This window comes from Ambystoma mexicanum, chromosome 5p (genome assembly GCF_040938575.1).
Source record: "Ambystoma mexicanum isolate Mex_15411 chromosome 5p, UKY_AmexF1_1, whole genome shotgun sequence".
In the NCBI taxonomy this organism is placed as follows: Eukaryota; Metazoa; Chordata; class Amphibia; order Caudata; family Ambystomatidae; genus Ambystoma; species Ambystoma mexicanum.
This window is the reverse complement of record NC_090930.1, coordinates 891021101-891047052: the sequence shown is the minus strand read 5'-3', so window position 1 is coordinate 891047052 and position 25952 is coordinate 891021101. Positions and strand designations below refer to the sequence as shown.

The window sequence follows — 25952 nt, the reverse complement described above, 5'->3', positions numbered from 1 at the left end:
TACATGCACATATGGCTGTTGACTTCCCTGGCCTGGCAGTGGAGCACAGGACCTATAAGGCAAAATGTCGACCAAGGATGGATGAAGTGGAGCAGGCTATTTGAGCATACAGTATTTCTTTTTCACCAATTACATTAACAATGTCACCTGTTTCGATTAGGAATATTATTAGGTGTAGAATGGGGTGGTGTTCAATTGACTTTAGGTTCTCAATGGCAAAGGCATATCCTTTTGATCTCTACTCACTGAATGGCAAATCAGACTCACTGTGGCGTGAAAATTTGGTGTCAAGTCAGCAAATTGTATGCCTCAGTGTTTGTGAACCTCAGTGGTCAGGTAAATGCCCGGCATGTTAAGAGGAAGGTGGGCAGGGTTCATGCAAGTGTCAGCATGTCCTTTCAGGGGATCTTCGTGCCTCTCTTGTAGAGATTTGGCCAAATGTTGGTGGACGTTTTTTCCTGAACTAACCCTATACATTGGTATATGTGTGCAAATTGCAGTGTTTGATTTATTTCTTCAGGTGCAACGCAAAGTTGCCTATCCTTTCTCCTTTACACTGAACCGTAGAGTAAAATATATGATGTAGTCAATATTTTTGCGTATTTATTTAGGCTGGTCTTTAGGCCCTCAAACATATTGCTAGTTTTTTCTTGTAGTTCATAAGTAGTGTCACAAATTGGTGGTTCTACCAAATGTTTGAGTAGGTTTCGGGTATTTATCCCCTTGTAGGCTTGCTGCCTCTGGAAATGCAATGAAATCACGTATTCAGTGAATCCCCCCTCCCCCCGTGTACAACATCACTGGAGTTAATGATATTGTACAGCTAAGGTGTCTGTATTTGCAACAAAGCCATGCTGGGACTGATAAAGGCGGGCAGTGTAGACATGGAAGATTAAACGTCAATGCCATGCATAACGGTTGACTGCTGCCATGGCCACTTGCCCAGGATCACAGGAGCTGCACCATCAGGTTGTGGGAGCAAGGGGTAGCATGGTTCACACACTTCCCTTTGGGACGTTTATACACAGGGGGTCTGGTTGGACTCATTGAGAAGCATAAGCAAGACTCTTTATTATGGGAAGGAGTGCTTTTCAGGAACTTTCCACGTGTGTACAGTGAGTCCGGGTGTGGCTTTCTGTTACACCTCGCCCTCGGCCGCGCCGCGTTTCCTGGGTTCTGCCTCGTTGCTCTCGTATGAGCAAGAACAATTGGGGAATTCCGGTTAAAACCAAAATAAGGGACAGGAAAGTGATCGCCCTTCATAAAGGGTTACGGCGCCGGCATGCGCCCTTCTTATCGCGCTGGCAGCTGCCATGGCAAATATCTGCACGAACTACAGTATCCAGAAAACCTGTTACGTTGTAGTTCTCGGCGTTGAGAGGGGAGCCTCCTTTTCAAACGATACGCCTCTTGTTGTTATTTATTCCACAGCGGCATACAGAACGCTGCTTCTGTTTAAAGTTACAACCGGCATACTTTCCGAAGTGCTCTCCCGGTATCTTGAATTGTGAAGTCCTTGTTTTCCCGTGTACCGACCCTGCCTGCACACGGACTCCTTATTCTGAATCCCCGATTGAACTGTTTTCTGACCACCCGTGTACCAGACCCCTTGCCTGCTTTCGGAACTCTTGGACACTGATTCTGCTGTGTTTCGTGACTGCCGTGTACCAGACCCCTTGCCTGCTTTCGGAACTCTTGGACACTGACTCTGCTGTGTTTCGTGACCGCCTGTGTACCAGACCCCTGCCTGCTTCCTGGACTCTGAGACAGTAACTACTCCGGTAAGAAAAACTCTAATTGGAACACCATTTTCTGTGGAATTCGACTTCATTTCCTAAGTGCATCTTTTGAACGCTTTGCTGTGGTGCACCATCCCTGAACCAGTGCGACCCTCGTTCCGTTCGGGGATAGCTACCTTACTAACCTCCCTATTTTTTATTTTATACTTTCGTTGTTTCCCAGGACTCTTACTTCAATCCTATTTCCATCAGGGGTAAAGTATATTTTTTCTTGGTTTTTCCGTACTGCAGAATTATACGTTAGCCGTATACTAAGACCTCTCTTCTTTATAGGTTACTCCGGTTCCTTTGGCTTAAGGGGAGATTAAACCAGGTACTACTAAAGGGGAATAGTCTTGGGAATAAACCAGTTTCATTATTGGCAGATTATTAACTTGTTATCCTTTCCTTTACAGCCTGGGTTTGAGACGGTCTGTTCTCTCCGCTTTTTTGATCGATCGGTCCCCTTGTCTGTACAGTTCAGCAAGTGGTCATATCGGTTTAAAGAGCTCATTCCCTCACAGAGAGGAGGCTTGGGTAGGAGGCTCCAACCCTAGCTCCTTCAAGCAACTCCCCAGCAATAGAGGTCCGGCCTGTTTACGTACTCTCCATTCCGGTGAGTAACAGAAACAGAAGCCATGGAAGAAGTTGATCCTTTAACCACCTTGGTTCGCTTGGTATCTAAACTTCGTTCTGATATGACAACCGCACATAGTGCTCTCCATCAAAGGATCGACAATTTGCAGAGTTTCCCAAGCCCCCACACCCTGGGGGTGGATACGTCTGCTGCTACGGCATCAGGTTGAACCGGTCCCATACCCTCTGCCTCTGGCTTTACGACTACCCCGGTTCTTATGGCTACTCAATTCCCACTGGCCCCCCCAGAACGATTCTCTGGGGATCCTAAACATTATCGCACGTTTATCAACCAGTGCAAATTACATTTTCTCTGTCGGCCCACTGCTTTCCCTAATTCTACAACAAAGGCAGCCTTTGTTCTCTCTCATCTTGGGGGTACCGCAGCCGCTTGGGCTAATCCGTTACTGGAATCTAATAGTTACGTCCTATATGACTGTGATGCTCTCATCACGGCCATGAACAGAGTATTTGACACCCGCTATAAATCCCAGGCTACTGACCTGGAGTTCCTCAATCTGCGTCAAGGCACATCCTCTTTGTTTACATACCTTACTAAATTCAATCAGTTGGCAGCTGAAACTGATTGGCCGGAGGAGAAAAAATCAGCCGTGTTTTATAAAGGGTTGTCAGAGGAATTAAAGGACGTTTTGGCCACAGTACCAGTGGTTCCAACCACTTTTGGCGAACTATTAGACCTGGTATTACAAATAGATGCTAGAAGAACCGAAAGAAGGGGTGAACGCAAGTCACCAGCCCCTGTTACTCTGCAGGTGGAACAGTCTTCTCCTTCTACTTCGCTTCCAGAACCTATGCAGATCGGGGCAGTAAGAGGTCCTTTGACTTCTGCACAACAGGATTATCGCAGAACGCATAATTTATGCATGTATTGCGGATCTGCTGAACACCTCTTGAAGGATTGCCCTAAGAGACCTGTCAAAAAGCCGGGAAACGCCAGAACCCGGCGATAGACAGGGTCCCTACGCCGAGGGTGCTTTCCTTGGACTCTCATGGTGCTGTTGCTGTTCCTGTTAGCCTTCCTGTGGTATTTACCACTGAAGATAGTACCTTTACTTCATTGGCGATCATTGATTCCGGGGCCACCGGGAATTATATGGATTATGATTATGCCACAAGTAAGAACGTTTCGGTTGTCTCTAAAGCCCAACCCGAGGCTGTTCACGCTGTGGACGGTACATCCTTGGTCTCTGGCCTAGTCACACAAAATATCGCCTTAATTCATATGCAAACCAGGGAAGGACATGCTGAGTCGATCTCCTTCGATCTCATTAAAGCCCCTCAATTCCAGGTCATCTTGGGCATCCCTTGGTTGCAACATCATAATCCAGCCATCGACTGGACAAGAAAAACGGTGCAGTTTCCTTCCACTGAGTGTAACGAAAAGTGTTTCCTAGACACTAGTGTGTCCTCTGAGTCTTCTTGTCAAGCCTTGGTAGCATCTGTGTCCATGATTGGAGCCATCACTAAATCTCCCGAAACCGAAATCCCGCCTGAATACAAGTCTTTCTGTGATGTGTTTGACAAGGGAGGGGCAGACCAATTGCCACCTCATAGGCCTTACGACTGCCCAATCGATTTACTGCCAGGTGCTAAGGTCCCGGCGGGTAGGGTCTATTCCCTTACGGTTCCAGAAGATAAGGTATTAAAGGACTATATTGACAAGGCATTGGCCACGGGGTTCATTAGACCTTCCAGGTCCCCTGCGGCTTCTCCGCTCTTTTTTGTTCCGAAAAAGGAGGGCGACCTCCGCCCCTGTATTGATTATCGGGCATTAAACGCGGTGACGGTAAAGAATCAATATCCCCTCCCGCTCATTTCAGTGCTCTTGGACCAGCTCGGTTCTTCTGTAGTCTTTACCAAGCTGGACCTTAGGGGGGCATATAATCTCGTTCGAATGCGAAAAGGGGACGAGTGGAAGACCGCATTCAAAACACGCTACAGACTATATGAATATCTGGTGATGCCGTTTGGTCTCTGTAATGCCCCTGCCACCTTCCAGGCATTCATGAATGATATTTTCCATGACTGTTTGGATCAGTTTGTTGTAGTATATTTGGACGATATCCTCATATATTCACCCTCCAGTGAGGAGCACACGAGGCACGTGCAAATCGTCTTGCAACGGTTGAGGGAAAACCACCTGTTTGTCAAAGCTGAAAAATGTGTCTTCAACTCCACTGAAGTGGAGTTTCTTGGTTACGACCTGACTAGTAGGGGTATAAGAATGAGTCGCTCTAAAGTCAGGGCGGTCTTGGATTGGCCTGTTCCTACGTCAATTAAAGCCTTGCAATCCTTTTTGGGGTTCTCGAACTTCTATAGGCGCTTCATCCGTTCTTTTTCTGCTATATCAGCGCCGTTGACGGCTTTGACCAGCTCTAAGAAATCCTATCAATGGAACCAGGAGGCACAAAGAGCCTTTGACACCCTTAAGGCCGCCTTCACTTCCGCCCCAGTGTTACAGCACCCTAATCCGTTACTCCCGTTTTTTTGGTGGAGACCGATGCCTCTGGCTCGGCTATTGGGGCGGTTCTAACTCAAAAGTGTCCGGATTCAGGGGAAGCCCATCCGATTGCATTCTTCTCAAGAAAATTGACGCCCTATGAGCGCAACTATCCAATCACAGAAAGGGAACTCCTAGCCATAAAAGACGCCTTTTCCGAATGGCGGCACCATCTTTTGGGGGCTCGACATCAGGTCACAGTTTTTTCGGATCATCGAAGCCTTTTAGCGTTTAAATCAATGAAATGCCTTACTGCACGACAGGCTCGCTGGCATCTCTTCTTTTCCCAGTTTTATTTCACAATCACATATCGACCGGCCCGATTGAATACTTGTGCAGATGCTTTGTCACGCATTTCCTTCCATTCTGACAACAAAACCTCTGACAAACCGCTCTTGTTACCTGGTAACGTTGTTTGTGCCTGCACTCCTCAACCCAGCCTGCGGACTTTGATTTCGGATTGGGTCTCCGCGCATAAAGAAGAATGTGAGACTCTCAATCTTGATGTGGTTCAAGGCCTACCCTACATCCAAGGACGCTTGTTTGTGCCTCCAGGACAGGCACGATTACGTGCTCTAGCCTGGTCTCATGATTCCCTATGTGCGGCTCATCCGGGTCAGCAAAAGACGCTGGAGTCATTACGCCGTTGGTCCTGGTGGCCTACCATGTCAAGGGATGTGATTGACTATTTGGCATCCTGTTCTGTATGTTCCCAATGCAAGGTCTCCCGTTCTAGACCTGTGGGTTTGTTACGCCCTCTCCCTGTGCCTCACAAACCCTGGTACATGGTTTCCATGGACTTTATTGTGGACCTACCTCCTGTGAAAGGTTTTGACACTATCTGGGTAGTAATTGATTATTTCACCAAGATGGCGTTGTTCATTCCCTGTACAGGTCTGCCTTCTGCCCCTGTGTTGGCTTCCCTTTTTCTCCAGAACGTTTTTCGGTTCTTTGGATTGCCTGCCATCCTGGTTTCGGATCGTGGCTCTCAATTTACATCACGTTTCTGGAGGGCTTTGACTGCTTCATTGGGTATTGACGATCGGTTCAGTTCTGCTTATCATCCTCAGACGGACGGGCAAACCGAAAGGGTAAATGCCACCCTTGAACAATTTCTTCGCTGTCTCTGTTTTTGCCCTATATGGTTGCCATCCACGATCTTTACCGTTTGATCCTACGCTTCCCATTGATAACCCGGCGGCTTTGGACTGTGTAAGGGAATTGGTGACGACCCGTAGTACGGTTTGCTCTCATCTACTACTAGCTCAGGCCAGGGCAAAGAAAAATGCTGATCGTCACAGAAAACCGGCACCTACTTACAAGGTGGGCATGAAAGTTTGGTTGTCCACCCGTAATTTGCGGATTCCTGGCAAACGCTTGTTGTTACCTAAATTCGTGGGTCCTTTTCCCATTATTGAGATTATTAATCCGGTGGCTGTACGCCTTTCTTTGCCTTCCTCGTGGAATCAACATCCGGTATTTCACGTATGTCTCCTGAAGCCTTGTCCACCCTCTGTTCGGCTGCCCGATCGCCCTCCTCCGATTCAGGTGGATGGGGATGATGAATACGAAGTGGCGGACATCCTGGATTTTCGTCTCCGTAGGGGGCGCCCCTTTTATTTGGTGGATTGGAAGGGTTACGGTCCCGAAGACAGGTCCTGGGAGCCCTTGTGCAATATACATTCTCCGGCTCTCTTACGCCGTTTCCATGCACAGAGGGGGTCTGCGCCGCCTTTGGGGGTGGATGCTGTTACACCTCGCCCTCGGCCGCGGCGCGTTTCCTGGGTTCTGCCTCGTTGCTCTCGTATGAGCAAGAACAATTGGGGAATTCCGGTTAAAACCAAAATAAGGGACAGGAAAGTGATCGCCCTTCATAAAGGGTTACGGCGCCGGCATGCGCCCTTCTTATCGCGCTGGCAGCTGCCATGGCAAATATCTGCACGAACTACAGTATCCAGAAAACCTGTTACGTTGTAGTTCTCGGCGTTGAGAGGGGAGCCTCCTTTTCAAACGATACGCCTCTTGTTGTTATTTATTCCACAGCGGCATACAGAACGCTGCTTCTGTTTAAAGTTACAACCGGCATACTTTCCGAAGTGCTCTCCCGGTATCTTGAATTGTGAAGTCCTTGTTTTCCCGTGTACCGACCTTGCCTGCACACGGACTCCTTATTCTGAATCCCTAATTGAACTGTTTTCTGACCACCCGTGTACCAGACCCCTTGCCTGCTTTCGGAACTCTTGGACACTGATTCTGCTGTGTTTCGTGACTGCCCGTGTACCAGACCCCTTGCCTGCTTTCGGAACTCTTGGACACTGACTCTGCTGTGTTTCGTGACCGCCTGTGTACCAGACCCCTGCCTGCTTCCTGGACTCTGAGACAGTAACTACTCCGGTAAGAAAAACTCTAATTGGAACACCATTTTCTGTGGAATTCGACTTCATTTCCTAAGTGCATCTTTTGAACGCTTTGCTGTGGTGCACCATCCCGGAACCAGTGCGACCCTCGTTCCGTTCGGGGATAGCTACCTTACTAACCTCCCTATTTTTTATTTTATACTTTCGTTGTTTCCCAGGACTCTTACTTCAATCCTATTTCCATCAGGGGTAAAGTATAGTTTTTCTTGGTTTTTCCGTACTGCAGAATTATACGTTAGCCGTATACTAAGACCTCTCTACTTTATAGGTTACTCCGGTTCCTTTGGCTTAAGGGGAGATTAAACCAGGTACTACTAAAGGGGAATAGTCTTGGGAATAAACCAGTTTCATTATTGGCAGATTATTAACTTGTTATCCTTTCCTTTACAGCCTGGGTTTGAGACGGTCTGTTCTCCCCGCTTTTTTGATCGATCGGTCCCCTTGTCTGTACAGTTCAGCAAGTGGTCATATCGGTTTAAAGAGCTCATTCCCTCACAGAGAGGAGGCTTGGGTAGGAGGCTCCAACCCTAGCTCCTTCAAGCAACTCCCCAGCAATAGAGGTCCGCCTGTTTACGTACTCTCCATTCCGTTGAGTAACACTTTCCATCTTGAGCTCCACGTGCAACTTTCCATCTATAAGCTGCACGTGCAACTTCAAGGAGTGGCAGGGTGTGGCAAGCAGAACAGAACTAGCGGGTGTGGGCTTAAGAGTTCAGCTATAAAAGCCAAACCCAAGGCGCACGCTTCGCGTTAATCTGCATTTGCATGCAGCAGAACGCTCAACGCCGCCTGGGATAAAGCAGCACTTACCTTTGGGAATCCAGTCTCCTGCCCATACACTTACCTCCTGGAGTCAGCATTCACCTGCATTCTTCACCACTGAATCTGGCATCCACTTTCATCCTCCGGAACGCAGGACTTCAGCTCTGGGCACCGCAGCACGACATCTTCTTCATCCACGAAGGCGGACCATGTAAAAGGACAAAAGGCAAGGTTAGACATTATGAACTTTCAGTTTGAGGTTGCGCTTGCTAAATTCCTTGTGCTTATCCTTAAAAGCTCACTTAGCTGCTGGCGGACCGCCGCAGGATCCTCCGCTCCTCTTCTAGTGCCGCCTTGTGCTCTGTAGCTCTCCTGGGCCGCAATCACACCTATTTGGGAGAAAGATAGACATAATTACAGAGCTGACAACAGGCTGTGAGAAAGACAATACAAATACTTCAAGACTAAGAGAAAACTGAAAGACACTTACCAGAAAGGCGTGGAATAGTCGCAGCTGGACTGGACACCACGTATAAAGGACCAGTGAAGGATCTCGGTCCTCATCCTAAATGCGCCCCTGCCAGAAGTAACAGGACGGAGAGCTCACCATTAATAATCTACAGGTGAGCCTTAATGGGTCGATGCATGCTTACAGAAACCACGCTATGGGAAGAAGGGTTTGAGAGGGAATTCACTCAAAGGCCAGCAAACTTACGTCCTCTCATATCTATGCAGGAGCAGTGTTCCAATTCATCGCAGCAGCCCACAGTCTATTTGCAGGGGGAGAAAGCAGACACAGGGTTCTACTTCCTGGGAGAGTTGCAACCATGCCCCAACGTCCCCGCAGAGACCAGGTGAGCATAACACTACTAGTACAGAGTGTGGATGACTGGAAAGCAGAAGATGATTCAATGCTTGAAGAAAATTACACTTTTGAGAAGACAATGTCAAAGTATTTTTGTAGCAGGAGTGAGGCTAAGGAGTACAAGAAGGTGAAACTGGTAGTGGCAGGGTCTTTCAGTGCATGATGGTCTGGTAGTATTTGTATTTCATTTATTTATAAGGCACTTTCACCAAAGCGCTATGCTTAAAACAAGCGGTACACAAAATTTAATAATATCAGATGAACACACCAAAAAAATAGAAATCACAGCAAAACGGAGAGTACATTTATTTTTTTACGGTGGGAGTGAAAGAATGGAGTATGCAGAATTAGATCTGATGTGCAGGCACACAGCATTCCAGAGTTTGGGGGCAAGAAGACCAACAACGGAATCAGGATGGGGCACAGGGGCGCTGGAAAGAGCTAAAAGAAATGGAGACTCGGGTGATCCAAGAGATATAGCAGGGACATATAAAAATACCAGAGAGCAAAGATGGGGTGGGGAGGGCAGACCATGGAGACATTTAAAAGTGGTACACAGAAAGCGGACCTGCAGGTGGAATTCAAAAGATAACCAATGAAGAGAAGGGGAAATGGAAGAGCGAGGAGGGATACTTCAAAGAGCGCGGATAGCTGAGTTAAAGATGAAACGCAAGGGACCAAGATGTAATGCAGGAAGACTGACAAGGCAGGAACAATAGTCAAGAGGCAGTAAGACGTTTATAAGCATGAAAAGTGATGTAATGGCAAGCTTAGCGAATGTTAAAGAGTGGAAAACATCGGCCGCCAGGGGGCGCACGGATGCAGAACTCCTCCGTGTGAGCTCCGCTCCCCTAACCCCCAAAAGTGCTTTGAGCCCCCACTTTTGGCCCCCCCACCCGAACAACAACGACGGACGGAGCCCACTGAACCTGGCCCCCGACTTCCGGGCGAAACTCCGACGAGAATCGGAGCGATTTTCCCTTTGAAATCGCCCCGACTTGAGCCGCCCCCTCCGGGCCCCCTACGCAGCACCTCCCCGGAGCACTGGAGCCGCGGGAACCCGTGAACGGCCTCCCCGGCCTCCCGCACACCAACGCACCACCCCCGCCGGCCCCCCCGGATCACAGAACTTTCGCGGACCCCACGGACTGGCCACAACTGGGTCGGGTGAGTGTTTCCCGCCCGCATTAAGCGCGGGCGTCCCAAGGCCCCCGAGAGGCGCTCCCGCCCCCGAGTACAGGGACTGCCAGCAACGCCACCCTGCCTGAGGAGAGACGGCGCCCCCTCCCCCTGGAACCAGCCCCCTACCCGCGCCCCCGAAGTTGCGACAGGCGCCGACCAAGGAGACTAGGAGCCCCCCTCCTCCATCGAGGCGGACCCCCGAGGCGCCGACTGGGAGGTGAATTGGAAAAGTGTGGCTGTTGGGGAGAAAAGAGGGGAATGCAATATAAAGGAACCAACAAGGGGTTTGGATGGGGATTATAATTGGTTATTCCTGCATTTTGGCTGACCCTCACACCTGGAGGATACGAAATTCCTTGCTCCCCCCCACCCAATAGGGAATTGCTCCCCCCCGCTACAGAGCGCGGCCCACACATTGAGGGCCTGGCGCGGAGCTCCCTCAGCAGTCAGGCAGCATTTCGAACGGGGCCCTCCCCCCACAAGCCGGATCCGGGCCTTCTTTAGCCCCGAACTGTTCACACCGGACCCCCACGAGCTCAGTTCAGTCCAGACAGGCCCCAAAGGCTACACCAGGACAGTGCAGTGGAACCTGAGTGGCAGAGGATCCCAGGTTGGAGGCCACCACCGGGGACGTACAGTGCGGACAGAGGGTAGTGCCCCTGACCCCAGGGCGTGTGCCTCCTCTCGTCACCCGCTCCAGTTCGACGGGACACCTGTGTCACCATCCCGCATCCCACGCCGGCAAGCAACCAGAGCCTCGGTGCTGAGGGAAAGGCCCCCACCATAGGGGCGTGTGCCTCCTCGCACCTACACATCGCATGAGCATCCGCAGCAAACTCGCCAGATTCGCATACACCCCCCCATACCCGGACCCCGATACCAACGAAACAATGTCAACTGAGCCCCCCGAAGCGGGTGCGGCAGCCACCAAGGGGGACATAGCCGCCCTCCTAAGCGAGATCAGAAGCATGGGCGCGAACCTAGGAGGCAAGATAGACAGAATGACCCAGAGGGTCGATAACATAGAACAGAGGCTTGAAGGAGTTGAAAACAACCAGGCCTCGATCGATGTAACGGAAGCCCAACTGAACCTTAGAATGAACAACATAGAGAAAAGAGAAGAGGACATCCGGCTAAAAATTGACGATTTAGAAAATAGGGAGCGCCGCAACAACCTCCGCTTTTTTGGGATCCCGGAGCGCGAGGGTGAAACAGAGTCAGATCTTAAACACACCATACACGATATCATCAGGATATTAGTCACAGATGAGAATGTGGACGAGCTCGCAATTGAGCGAATACACAGAGCCGGCGGCCCACCAGGAGGCCCAAGATCCGTCTTAGCCAAGTTCCACAGGTACCAGGATAGAACAAGGATTCTCACGAAGGCTCGATCGGCAGACTCCCTCACCCTCAGCGGGGCCCAGATAACCATTTTCCAAGACCTTTCATCGCTCACGTTGGCTCTACGGCGTCTCTGCAGCCCTCTCACGAAGTGGCTCACGGACCGAGGCACAAGGTATAGGTGGGGATACCCCTTCTCCCTCAACTTTGAACACGAGAGCAGGCGGATAACGCTCCGATCCGAGGACGACATCCGGAACTGCATGGCGGATCTCGTGGGCCCGGACCCACGGGAGGAATCACATGGCGACTCGGCACGGGATGGAGCGAGGAGGAGACCCCAGGGCCCGAAGCGGAATAAAGTCAAGGGAGCAAGAAAATACAGACGTCCTAACGACTCCCCGGACGTAAATGGATGAGGCGGCACCCACCCGTCACTCGCCCTGAGGAACCTAACTCGGGACCCATGGGCCAAGGAGTTGGTACCTAGCGGTGGGACGTCGTCACAAACCCGCCGAACACCCCACATTGTGTGCTTTCCACTGATTTCATAGCGGAGGGTCGACCGGCGAATGACGTCCCTCGAACTCACACGTATCGTTGCATTTCTTTTCTATCTTTTACCTGTAACAACAGTTCTTGTTGCTTGTTATTTTGTGATTGATGTTCAGCAATCAAATTGGGGGGGAGGGGGCTCAAAACCATAATACGCTACCATGTGGGGGGGGGTTGCGTGGCTATAACCCTCACGGGCGGTCCGCTGAAAGACCGGCTGAGTACATCTGGTCCAACGCGGACGCCATCACCTTTAAGACTCAGTTTCACATGGGTTTGAAAGATGCGGAACTTAGATTGAAACCGGGAACACTGGGTATGATGACCAATACCCAAAGGGAAGGGGAGGTGGGTGGGATGATCGCAAATTCAATGCCTCACGAGGCACGAAACACTTATCAGAGTACTTCCACTGTGGCAACTAATCTTCGAAGACGACGCGACACACACGACGAACACACTAAGTGCAGCAATGTCCACGAAACGTAACGTAGCGGGTGACAGGCACGGCACCCTTAAAATCGGCACTCTCAATGTCAAGGGCCTCAACTCCCCCACCAAGAGATCTCTAGTATCCCGAGAATTCAAGAGGGCAGGCTTCGATATTCTCTTTCTACAAGAGACTCGATACTCCAGAGGCGAAGAACGGAGAGTGTTACACCCCAAACTAGGCTCTGAGCACTGGGGTTCTGGCCCCTTGAAAAAGGCGGGAGTGGGCATCCTGATCAACAAGACCCTACAATTCGAGTTAATGAGATCCTGGTCCGACGTGAGCGGTAGAACTATTGTTCTTGTAGGCAATATACAAGGCACCACCGTCACGCTCGCATCCATTTATGCACCAAACACCGGCCAATCTCGGTTTCTTCACCAAGCAATCCCCAAGGTTATGACTGAGGCACAAGGCGAAGTAATCCTGGGTGGGGATCTCAATACGTGGATGGATCCTGAACTCGACAGGCAAGCCGGCGACCCCTCCACAAGCACCCCAGTCACCAGCGCACGCTCGAGGGTGGCAGAACTGATGGATATATACAACTTAACAGATGCCTGGAGACATCAGAACCCGTCACGCACAGGCTACACCTTCTATTCGACTCCACACGCCACGTACTCCAGGATAGACTATATATACCTAACACCTGCACTCACAACGGCAATGACGGAAACCAGTATATCCCCGGTCACCTGGTCGGACCACGACACGGTGACGGTCACATTGGATCAAATGGCCCTTCCCCAGAGGTCGACCAAATGGCGCTGCAATGAATCGCTTTTTAGAGACTCGGTCTTCCGTGAGCAACTCGAACAGGACATCACCCATTACTTTGAAGAAAACAACACAGGTGACGTCTCCACGAACACAGTCTGGGAGGCGGGCAAAGCCACCTGGAGAGGGGTGCTCATCAGGGAGGGTGCAGCTAAAAAGAGGGAACGACAACTCATAGAGAATAGGCTACGGACCGAAATCACTCAACTGGACCAATTGGCGCAAACCGCGACTACGGAGAGGCTACACAAGATAGAACAAGCCAATGCCAAAAGGGAGGAACTGCGCCAGCTCGAAACAGGGGCTATTGAGCACCGACTCCAATGCCTAAAGCAGAGGCACTATGAACACGGTAATAAGGCGGGGGCACTACTCGCTGCTAGACTCCGAGGCCAGCGTCGCGAGAGGTGGGTGCCCACTATACAAGAAGAAGAACCACTCCGAGTCCGTTGCCCCCCCAATATCCCTGAAGCCTTTGCCACTTTCTATGAGAAGCTCTACACCTCGCAAGAAGCTCCCGGATTGGAAGCAATTACGGATTACTTGTCGGCAGTCTCCATGCCCTCTCTTCCAGCAGACATTGCACAGGCACTGGACTCCCCCATCACAGCAGAAGAAGTAGAAAACGCCATTAAAAGACTTTCGACAGGGAAGGCCCCCGGGAATGACGGCTACACGGCAGGATTTTATAAGACCTTTCAAAGTGCCCTCCTTCCCTTTATGGTTGAACTCTTCAATAACATTCTTCTCTCCGGAGTGGCCCCCGCGTCCTTCTCAGAGGCTCTGATAGCAGTAATCCCCAAAGAAGGAAAGGACCCGAAGTATTGTGCCTCATATCGTCCGATATCACTGCTAAATACAGATGCCAAAATTTACACAAGAATCCTCACAGCCCGCCTAGAGACGCATATGCCCTCGATAATTCATAACGACCAGGTTGGCTTTATTCTGGGTCGACAAGGCGCTGACTCCACACGCAAGACCCTCCACCTTATACAGGAATCTAGAACATCTCCAGATATGCCAGCATTGCTGTCAATCGACGCGGAAAAGGCGTTCGACAGGGTCGAATGGCATTTCCTAGAAGCCACGCTGAAGCACATAGGCCTCGGCCCTGTCCTCCGCCGAGCGATTAAAGCTGTCTACTCGACCCCGAAAGCCTCAGTAATGGTGAACTCCCAATTCTCGCGCTGGTTCCCACTAACCAGGGGAACGAGACAAGGATGCCCCCTTTCGGCGATACTCTTCGCACTGTCCCTGGAACCACTTGCCAGAGCTCTCCGGGCGGACTCCACCGTGGAAGGTATCCGAGTGAACGGTAGGGAATACAAGATGGCCCTGTATGCAGATGACATCCTGCTGCACGTACTCAACCCCCTGTCGTCAGTCCCGCGGGCGATTCATCTCATTGAAGAATATGGAACACTCTCCGGCTTCAAAATCAATAGAACTAAGTCCATCCTCTTCCCGCTCCACGTACCCTCCCTCGAACAACAAAGAGAGCTGGCACACCTCGGCCTAACCATACAGGAATCCACACTACGCTACCTGGGGATTAATATAACAAGAGATCTTTCACAGCTCTACGAGGCGAACTTCCCCCAGCTCCTAGCTGCCCTAAAGGCTGACCTACTGAAATGGAAGCCACTCACAATCTCCTGGATGGTACGCTTGAACGCTATCAAGATGGTGACCCTCCCACGCTTCCTGTATCCATTCCAGGTCCTTCCCGTCATGATCCCAGAACACTTCTTTAGACAGGTCAAGAAAACTATACTCGATTTCCTCTGGGACGGAAGAAAACCACGAATAGCATATGATATTCTGATACTACCGAAGGAGCTGGGAGGAGTAGGTCTTCCGGATATAGAAATATACTATCAGGCAACACAATTGAGGATTCTGGTCCCACACCTACGAGACAGGAAGGACCTCCAGTGGGTCCAGCTCGACAATTACTTCCTTCACAACGTGACCCTCGCAGAATGGCTATGGGTTCCCAGATCGAAGCTTGTAAAACCACTGCGCGAACACCCGATATTGGGCACCATGTGGAACATCTGGAAGAAAGGAAAGGGTATGGCAGGAGTTACAACATGGCCCTCACCCCTGAGCCACCTCTGGTCACCTGGCATCCGTGAGAGGATCCCCGAACACGCCAGGTATCAAACCTGGTTTGATGCAGGACTAGAAAGAGTCGGTCAGCTGTGGAGGAAGGAGAAATTCATATCAATCTCGGAACTGGAAGATGCCCTCCAAATCCACCCGATCCCGATCTTCCTGTACCTACGGCTGAAAGGGGTGCTCTCAAGAGAGGAATGGAAAGCCGCCACGCGCAGAGAATTAACGCCCTTCGAAACGATCCTTGACACGACCAACGCGACCAAAGGATTGATATCCCGGATGTATAAAGCTCTGATCACCAAGGACCAATCCCCGATCCTCCGCCTCAAAGGAAAATGGGAAAAAGATTTCGGCAGGGAATTTGACCAGCAGGCCTGGGACCAAATATGCGGTACGCCCGCCAGAGTGTCTATCGCCACCCAATACAAATTGCACGCTGTAAAGCTACTCCACCGTTGGCAGTATGACCCGCATAGACTTTCAAAGATGTTCCAAACCTCCAGCCCCAGATGCTGGCGCCACTGCGGAGCGGAAGCCAACTACTGGCACATGTGGTGGGACTGCCCCAAAGTGCGCATTTATTGGCAGGAGGTCCTAGGATGGATCAAGCGTCTAGATGGCATAGACAGAGAATCCTCCCCCCTTCTGATGTTGTTCGGTCTTGAAGATGATGATGACGAGCTGGTGCAGGTGAGGGGACTGGTATCCCCCCTCCTATTGGCAGCCAGGGCAGCCCTAGTTACGAAATGGAAATCCCCACGGCTGCCAAACGAAAAGGACTGGCTGAAAGTCGCCACCAATATCTACACTATGGAGAAAATAACGGCAGCCCTGCACAACAAGGCTGCGAAACATGAAGAAGCGTGGAGTGACTTCGCAAGCCATTACATGTCAAGATCGAACGCCTACCCAACATCTAGTCAGTAAAAGCACTCACCAACTGCCTTGCATGATGTATGAAAATTGAGACCCTTATCAATCAAACGCCTGTGCCTGTCACACACCCGATCACAATGCTAACGATTCACGATTCACAATGACAACTACCTTCGGACGTTGCCGCGTCGCAAGTTTCTTCGGACTACAGCAATCATCATGCCACGGAAGTGTTATGAGCAATAAAAGGGAGGGGAGGGAGGGAAGGAATGGGAGTTATATAGTTCACTCGTCGGGAGTGGACCCATGCTTGACTGTACTGTCATTATAGTTATGCTATTTGAATCTAAGTTGGGAAAAGAGGCAGAAGCGATATATGGTTCCTATGTACGTTCGAATGTGCTTCTACCTCATGATTCACTTTTGCTGTTTAAAACCAATAAAATTGAATTTGAAAAAAAAAAAAAAAGAGTGGAAAACGACATGAATGTGTAATGTTAGACATATGTGATGAAAAAGAGAGATGGATCAAAGAGGACTCCTAGATTACGGGCTTTAAGATGTGAAAGAGAGAGGCAGGAGGAAAGTTAGTAGAATGAGGGGGAATCAGAGGGGGAATAGTAGAGGCAGGAAAAAATAGAATTTCTGTCTTAGAAGGATTTAGATGTAGAAAGTGTGAAGGATCCAGGATTGAATCGAGAAAAGACAAATAGTAGAATGAAGAGTATCTGAGAAAGAAGGAAAAAAGATATAGAGTTGGGAGTCACCAGCATCACAATGTGACAAGATTCCAAATGAAGAAATTATGGAAAACAGGGGAGAAGTATATAATGAGAAAAGATGGGGACCCAGAACGGAGCCTAGAGGAACACCGTGAACAAGTGGAAAAGAAGGGGAGTTTTAGCCACCCCATGAAACAGAGAAAGGTCAGATAGATAAGACTTGCACTAGAGTGGTAGCAGAGAAGCCCAAAGAACATAGTGTGAACAGAAGAGTACCATGGTCCACTGTATCGAAAGCAGCGGCGGCATCAAGTAGGATGAGACTAAAGGAAAGTTTAGAGTGCCTAGAAGATAGGAGAGAATTAGTGACAGAGAGAAGGGTTGTGTCGGTGGAATGGAATGGCCAGAACCCAGATTGGGTTGGTGAGAAGAGAGTTGTGATCAAGATAGGAGACTTGAGTATATACCACACATTCCAGGTATTTGGAGAGCTAGGGAATCAAGGAGATCTAGAGTTTGTAGCAATGGAGATAACAGGGACACAGTCTTTCAAGACAGGAGTCAGGCCGTGTGTTGAACTACAAGACTTGTGTCCATCTAGCAGTCTTCAGATGCCGCGTGATTGTCACGCTCACCTGCTCTCCACGGGGGCGTCACACAAAACTGCACAAATGATGTCTGCACTGGCATGGCTCGGGGCTGAGTGATGATGCATGCACGCGTCTTCTCCCTCACTATCACTTCCAGGAAGCGTTTGGCTAAAATGTCGAAACAAGATATAGCCAGCCATGAGGAGCGGGATTGGTTCCCACCCCCAGTAACCTTCTAATGCCCCTCTCTCATTCTGCCTCACCTTGGGTTTGTTAATGGTGGGCTCTCTGTCCTGCGATCTCTAGCAGGGGCACGATATGTTCAGTCCTTCCTGGGATCAAGCTACTTCACTGTTCCTGCGTGGCTGTAGCAGAGTCTGAATAGCTTGACTCAGCAGGTAAGTCTCTATGCCAATAGATGCTTGGTATAGTTGCTTAATGTCCTTATTGCCCAAGTTTGACTTTTGTTTCTCTTTTCTTTCAGGCGCGGCCTTGGGCGGTTTTCAGATGAAGAATCGCCTCTTCCTACGATGCTGAGCAGATTTCCAGCGGGTGAGCATTAGCGCGAGTGCATGTCGATGAATGTCTTTATTAATGGTTTCTTTCCCATGCGCGACTATCCTGCTGTTCTTTTCCTTTTCTGCAATGCAGGTGAGGCGCGGCTCTGGCGCGGCGATTGGATGAACTGCTTCAATGAAATCCTAGAAGAATGCAGTCTCCGGGTGAGTATTGGTTAATGATGCAGATGCCCTTCTTTCTGCAGGTGCGACGATCCGGAGAGCAGCTGAAGGCGCGGCCTTCCGGATGGAATGCTACAGGTAAGGCCTCTATTGCTGTACTCATTCCTGTTCCTTTCTTTCCCTTTTTCTTAGGTGCCGATGGATTGTGATCCCAGGACAGGTGTGGCTGTTGGAGTGCGGGTACTGGAACTAAGCAGACACGGTGAACTTTACGCTGCAGGAGTGCAGAATAACACAAAGTGTGTTCCGTCTGTAGGGTGTGGTTTAAATAGCCTTGCAAGTAGTTCCAGGTAAAGTAGTCCCTCCAGCCTCATCCTGCAATCTCAGGTAAAGTAGTTCCTCAGCCACACCCAAGGTAGGCTGGAAGGCTCAGCCCCATTAGGCTGCGCTGTATGTAGTCAGTCCCATGCAGTTTGCCACCAGATGGAATATTATGAGCCTGGCGCCAGCGGCTCCAGGACTGAGTCCAGGAAGTCCTAAAACAACCTTTTGGGGCTTTATAAGCCCTTATGGGTGCCACTAACTGGGGTTGGCCCATCGACTCCAGATGTTTGGGAGTATGCACCATGACAGTCAGCACCGCGGCTCACCCAGGTTGGCTGTGGAGAACAACAGTGCAGATATAAGAAGGGATCCACCCTAAATGGTATGCAAAAAGAGTGCGCTTTCCAGAGCAGCTTAGATGGCAGAGGTCAGGAATATGCTTGTTACCTTTGTAATGAGGTATGCAGGGGATCCAGTAATCACACACAAGCATACCATGCATGTTAAACATTCTTTTTTGCCTTTTTCTCAATAATCCATAGCACCCTTTTCTTACATAAACTCCTTTTCCTGTCTGGTGCATGGCTTCCCCTAAAGGCCCTCATGTAATGACAGGATGCTCACAGACATGATACTTAGTTGACACACATGATAGTAAAAGGGGGCATGTGAATGTGGAGGTATGTAAGGGAAAAGAAATGCTAACCAGGCCATATGTCATTTGCGGTGGAGTAGGGTCAGCAAAAATGACCTTTCGCCTAGGATGGCAAAAATCTTTGTACCCGCTTTGGAGTAGGGACAGTCCGCCTGCTCTCGGCAGAAAGTGGCTCCAGAGGCCAGCCACTAGGGCTCCAGAGATCCCAAAAGTCTTTGAAACATGCAAAAGGAAAGTAGGTGTTTTGACACCCATCTTCTAGTGGTATCCATCACATGTTTACCAGAAGAATGGTGACTGGAAGGTGTATAGTGTACAACAGCCTCTGGTAGTGCTCTGGGAAATCCCCCAATATTTATTTTTCAGGCTGCATGTCATTACAGAAGACAAAAGACAGAGTTATGAAGCTTGGACCCACTTGAAAGAGGAGGTCCAGTCTGAAGAGCTAGGTCACAAACCTTTTGCACAAGACCACAAGTAACTCCATCTTACATGTTGGAACACTAAATACAATTATTCTGTGAAGAAACATGTTTTCCAGAGTGCACATTTTTTACCTGAATTTGAGACTAACCTTTCATAAGGGATAATGCAATATCTCAACTTCTTGCCCGCAGATTGGCCTTGGGCAACAAATTATGAGGGCATTCTCCTGTGATGATAACCCCACCCCCCGATCTGCAATGCTTAATCAAGGCTTCAATTATTTCACTAATGTTTACATATATTCACGTCTAACACTGCTTGCGTAAATGTCAGTAATTCTTAGAAAATGAAGTCAGTTTAGGAAAAATAGTTGCATATACACACAAGCATCCCATCTACAGAACATGAATACTCTAAGAACTTGACACTTTATAGGAGAAAAGAAGCAAATGGCAGCACATTCCATCATTTACCTTACTGTCTGCTGAATGAGTGTATTCTTCCTGATTCTGTCCTTTGTCTCTTTCAGTTGGGAAGGTTTCGGGGGACGAGCTAGCCTTAAATATCGTGCTCGCTGGCGGGCGGCAAGCATCTGCATGGGAAGAAACATTATGCGTCTCCAAAATGATCAAGAATTGTACAATTAAGGCACACTTTAAACATCTTTAAAGTCTGTTTTGATACACATTGTGATATTCCTAAAACAGCCTGTCACTTGGGTACCAGCTAAATAGAGTCAATTTGTAACACAATCACACAAGTTGCAGATTTTCATACCTTTTATTGGACTAGCTGAAAAATCTCTGCAGAGATGGAACAAAATATTAGCTTACCAAGTCCCACAGACCTGTTCATCAGATGTTGCAGAGTGAAATGATTTGTAAAGGAAAGCTACAGCACAAATCATTCTCAAAACGAAAAAAAATCTTTTCAAAACTCCTGGAAGTAGGGTACACAAGGGGTTGGAAACAGTACATGTTCTGAGAGTTGCATCTAACAGAAAAAAGGAGAACAGATTATTTTCACATGTAACCATTAAATTAGGTGCAAGATGTTTTAAGGGGGGGCCCTGCAAGTTTCCAGAATGACTAATGTTATTTAAAAGACATAGTGAAGTGACATGTTTGAAAGCACATCATTGAGAAACGGGGTTAGTTTGTATTTTAATCACAGAGTCTAAAAAAGTGTTTTTCAGCCTATAAGTAGCCCCTGGGCATTTTAGCGATCCCAATGCAGCAGCTAAGGCTTCCTGTCTGGTGCACAATTTTAAATTACAAAGGTTGAACTGTTGCAGTCTCCAAATTTACCTCACTATGCCTGAAGCTTCAAAATGATTTCCTGGCTTGCATACAATGTGGCAAATGAGAAAAACATTACGCATTTTTGGACGGTGCAGTACGCCCCACCAATCAACTAACAAATAGGACCAACACTGAGGACCCGATGAGGGACCTCTCCACCAATTAAGTATCAGTCATGAACCTCTTCGGGCATGCACTTAGACATGCTGAACAGTCTGTGCCCTCCAAGGGACTGACCCTCTGGCCCAGCCATGAACTAGACAAAATTCAACTATTTGGGGAAATTAAAGATGATATAAGATGCTTGAGTCGCAAAAAATACTTCCATGGGCAACACAACGCAAAAAAGGGCTGCCTCACATTATGATGGCACAAAAAAGCACTCAAACTAGACACCGCCATGTGGACGGAGCTTAAAACTTGAAACCTACAAAGATCTGCAAAACTCAACAAACAGGTCACTAAACAGAATCTCACCCCCAAAGAGACAAGTACAATAAGAAGACTACAAGCAAACAAGGACATTATAATAACACCAGATGCCAAAGGTGGTGCTGATGTGGTCATGGATACACAGAAATATTAATATTTGTGATCCATCACCTACGTGTCCACTCTGATGGAAGGAATTCCAACATGAGCGCATTAATCATTATTTAAACATAGATTGGATGAAATGTATTATCATCCAGCTATGATGTTGGAATGTTTAACTACTTGTTTTCCTGAGAACTATATGTAATATTTAGACTGTAGTGTTAATGAGTAATTACGATATTGTGGAATGAATGTCGACATCATCCCCACACCTTGCAATGGATTTTCTTTATATATAAAATATGCATTTAATTAATCCACTGCAATTTTGAAAATATGAATGAGTACAAATTAATAAAAAGCAATAAAAAAAGTGCCACGCTTTAGGAATATTTGTTTTTACTAAAAGCAATGCAAAGCAACCATTGAAAATGTGTTCTGCAAGTAACTGAATTCATTCTTTAACATCTTTAACTAGCTATATAGCCTGTAAGATATCTGCTGCAAATAGAAATGCATAAGGCTTGTGTTATTTAATTTCCCAAAAAGTATCCATGCAGCAATACAGCAATTTTTTCCTATAGAGTGGAAATTCAATGTTGAGGGTACATTTTAGGCTGGGAACGTAGATAAGCACTCAAGCAAATTTCACACATTTTTGAAAACCATGGAAAAACGCAACCAAAATTTACCAAGCAATGAAAGCAGGATTACAATATCTGACAGTAAATCTGGCTCATCAACGCAGCAGCTGGTGACGAGGACTATGACAGAAATTACCTACACAGTGCCTACACAAAAGCCAGATTCATTAAGTATGCCAGTGCTTGTTTAAACAGGTCTACTCACAATTGCATTAGGAAGTCTTTACAAAGTTCAATTTAAAATTGAGTCTTTTTTTTTCAAAACAACAAAAAGTCACTGTTTCTGTGCTAGTACGGTATGCACAAGTGGAATGTGTCATGCAATGTTTTAAACTATCGAACTGTATATGCACATATGCATATATTGTACATATATTTTGTTGGCAGTCTATGTTGTCCCGAGCCCATTTTCCTCTACACCACATGGATAGTTATCATCTCAGTGATTACTTCCATCTTTTGTAAAGCAGCCTGCAATGGGTGGCACATTTTTAAAGGTTTAGGGTGTCACCCTGTGTTATTAAGGGTATACCAGATGTGGGCCCTTTGCTCTCTGCGTCTATAGTCACAGCATCACAGATGATGCCGAGTGAGGCACAATCACATGTCTGTAGTTACCCTTATTCAGAGTGCAATTGCCCAGCATTTGAGTGCTTGACAGTTCTTGTGAGTGGGACCAGACTGACATGCAAATACATATTTAACCTCAGGTAAGCATAACGATCTACATTTTGTTTGTAGAACCTCCTTAGTGGGCACCATCCCATAGAACATGTTTGGTTCAGTTTGTCGTCAGTAGAAGGGCTCTCATATTTTCTAGCACAACATGTAGAGAGATTGCTCCACTCTCGTTTTCAACCTCATTTATCGCATTTCAGATCAAAGGGCTCACCATCTTGACTAACAAATTCAAAAGATGTTGTAGCTTGAGCGCCCTTAAACTATTCCTGTCAAGACAGGAGGCAAGCATTATGCTTTACTTTCTTTAATTCTGCAACTCACAGCATTTCAACTCTTAAAACTTTGAACTGAACACCATTTAGTTTTGGTTTGCTTCATCTCTCAAATCCACTGAAAGGGGAAAAAAAGTTCAATGTTTAGGCTTCAGAAGAACTACAAATCCCCATAAGTCTCTGGTCTCAGGTAGTTCTGAAGCCCTCTGTGTCCGCCTATCACAGCCCAGGCCCTCCTATGTGTCGCTTCCTGCCTGGGTCCCTTCCTCTTTCTTTTAGCTGCAGCTCACAAGATAAGTTGCTTGAATTTCTCCATTCTTATCATATCAATGAGATTGTTTAGTGCATTATTTCTCCCACATGATTACTGTGTTGTATCTAACAAAGGGTTACCTTTCATCTCGGCCTCTCAGCGGGGCATTAAGTGTCACAGAGGGTCAGGACTGGGTCCACGAACGAACGCGCTCACACTAGGCGACCAGTACCGCCCTCTTAGCATCTGAGGGAGCTAGGACCGTGGGAGCACAGCAACGCATGTCGTCATACCCAGCATCCCGCTGTCCAACTCACCCCACTTCCCAGGTTTCCTCTAACGCTCTGTTCGATCGCTCAGTATCGAAGAGTGCTCTATTAACAAGCGACAGCGGTAGAAACCGCTTCACGGAAGAGGAGCAAACATAGGCGCATGGCAGCCAAAAAAAAAAAAATAGGTTAAAACTAATCCGTGCACTCGCTGATGGTCCTGGAGCAGCTTAATTTGTCCAAGCAACCCAGGCACACGGTAGCAAAAGCTCAAGTGCACAATGGCATATTAAAGCACCTCCCCAGAATGGAGCGAGAAGTGGGCAGAAGAACCCACTGAGAAAGACGAAGACCTGTCCCTCACTTTTCAAAGAGTCCTAGGAGACTACCTTTCTGTAGCTGTGTCCCAAGGAGTGCAGCCACTCACAGAGCGCTTAGAGGTCCTGGAAGCATTACTAGCCAAGCAGAAAAGGGAGTGAGGAACTTCCAGGAAAAGACCGGCAGACAGTACAGATGAGGGACCATCAGCCAGACACCCCACTGCTGGGGGTGACCAAGAGGGGTGTAAGAAAGCTCGGAAGAGGCCGCCCTCTTCGACCATACTGAGCCAGAAGGAAGGGGCCAACGCAGAGCCTCAAGAGGTGGTCGACCCCGTCAGCAGGCTCAAGGAAGCCTTTTTTGCTGAAGTCGGCAGTACCACACCCACGACCCCCTACCCCAGAGGTGACTAATTTAGGGGATATAGATAGCAGATATTCGCCAGATGAAGGGGGCGAGAAGGAAGAGGGAATCCCCACTCTAACATCCCGGCGATGGAAGACCCAGAGCTAGAAGACGACAATACAGGCAACATGTTCGACCCGGAAGCTATCCGACATCCCAAGTCCACAGAATGGTTGCCGTCGCCTAGAGTAGCACTCTACATCTCCCACCACATTAGAAAGCCTTTGGAAAGGGAAGTTCGCTCCTGAATAAGAGCAGTGTTCCGCTCACCTGGTCTCTACGGGGATGTTGGGGCACGGTTGGAGCCCTCCCTGGATTTGGCTTCCCTGGATCTTGCTTTACCCCCAGCTGCAGCGGTTTGGTCTGGTCAGGTTGCTGGCAATGCCCTTGGGGGAAGGAACGAGGCAGTGAGAATACTGTGACTGAATTGCGATCCCCCTCGAACACCTCGTGCCAGAATGAGATGCGCAAGCGTTTTCCCAAATGTCTTGATATTGGGCAAATCTTCCTCGGGACCAGCCCTTGGGAGCAAAAATTACCCAATTCAGCCCAAAATACAGGTTCTATTGTGCCGAGCAGTGAACTCATGCTAGTGACAAATGACACCTTCAATAATTTTTAGTATTTTATTCTAAACAGTGAATTTCAGCAACATCTTGGGATTCAAGTTAGAGAAGATTACAAAGCACAAAACTTAGAGAAATGCAAAATATAGAGAAACATAGAACTTAGAAAACATAGAGAAACACAGTCTTACGCCCCTTCAATCAGCACTGGGAGACCCTGGCTCTCATAAGCTAGCTGTAACAAGCCCCGCGCAGAGGACAGCGCTGCAGGGTGCCGACAGAGCCACAAATTCCGGACACTTGATCTTGCTCGAACCAAGTCCACAGATCGATCTCCCACCTGAGTCATGTGGGCATGCATTTTTATAATCTCGTGCTGTCAGTCCATGACGCACAGTTCCAGAACTTTCCCTGTGCAAAATATAGGCTTGCTCATGGAAAAACCCAACTCAGTGAATTTCCACTGTGCTCCTTTTCTGTGCCCCTCCCTACTTGGAGCCCATCTGCGCGAAAGCTCAGGAATGTCTTATCAGTGCCTTCTCAGAGAAAGAGGATTTGTTTACAAAGCCATGCAGGGCTACCGTTAGAAAGGCAGAATATTCTAAGAGAAGCCGAGATGAATTAACCCCATGTGAGCAAGCTCTAAAAGGCATGCACTCATAGCTTAGTGTTCATAGCGCTTAAGACTGGCTATCTAAGCGCTATGTAGGTGCCATAATGTTACAAACACTCCATTAATGTCTATTAGCTACAGAGCTGGGGCCTTCGCCCTGCCTGTTTATCTACAATGCATAATGTGACCTACCACCCCTACTAGGCCTGCATATTCCTTGTAGCTCACTACTGCATAATGGAAGTGCTACAACAGACTACTGTCAGCATTTTTGGCACATACTTTGAATAAACTATTGGCTTTCAGCGGCTAATGCTGTCATCTAAAGCCCTGATTGGCAAATTTGCAATTTTGTGTATCACTACA

General features: G+C 48.2%; 1 protein-coding gene across 1 annotated transcript in view; it reads right to left on the bottom strand.

The window, feature by feature from the left end:
• The window catches only part of PKD1L1 (polycystin 1 like 1, transient receptor potential channel interacting), a 2330280-nt gene that overhangs the window by 621096 nt on the left and 1683232 nt on the right, over positions 1 to 25952 (bottom strand). The window contains exon 42 of the mRNA XM_069613333.1: positions 20201 to 20319. Coding sequence (XP_069469434.1) covers positions 20201 to 20319 — 119 coding nt within the window. The remainder of the gene's footprint in view (positions 1 to 20200; positions 20320 to 25952) is intronic.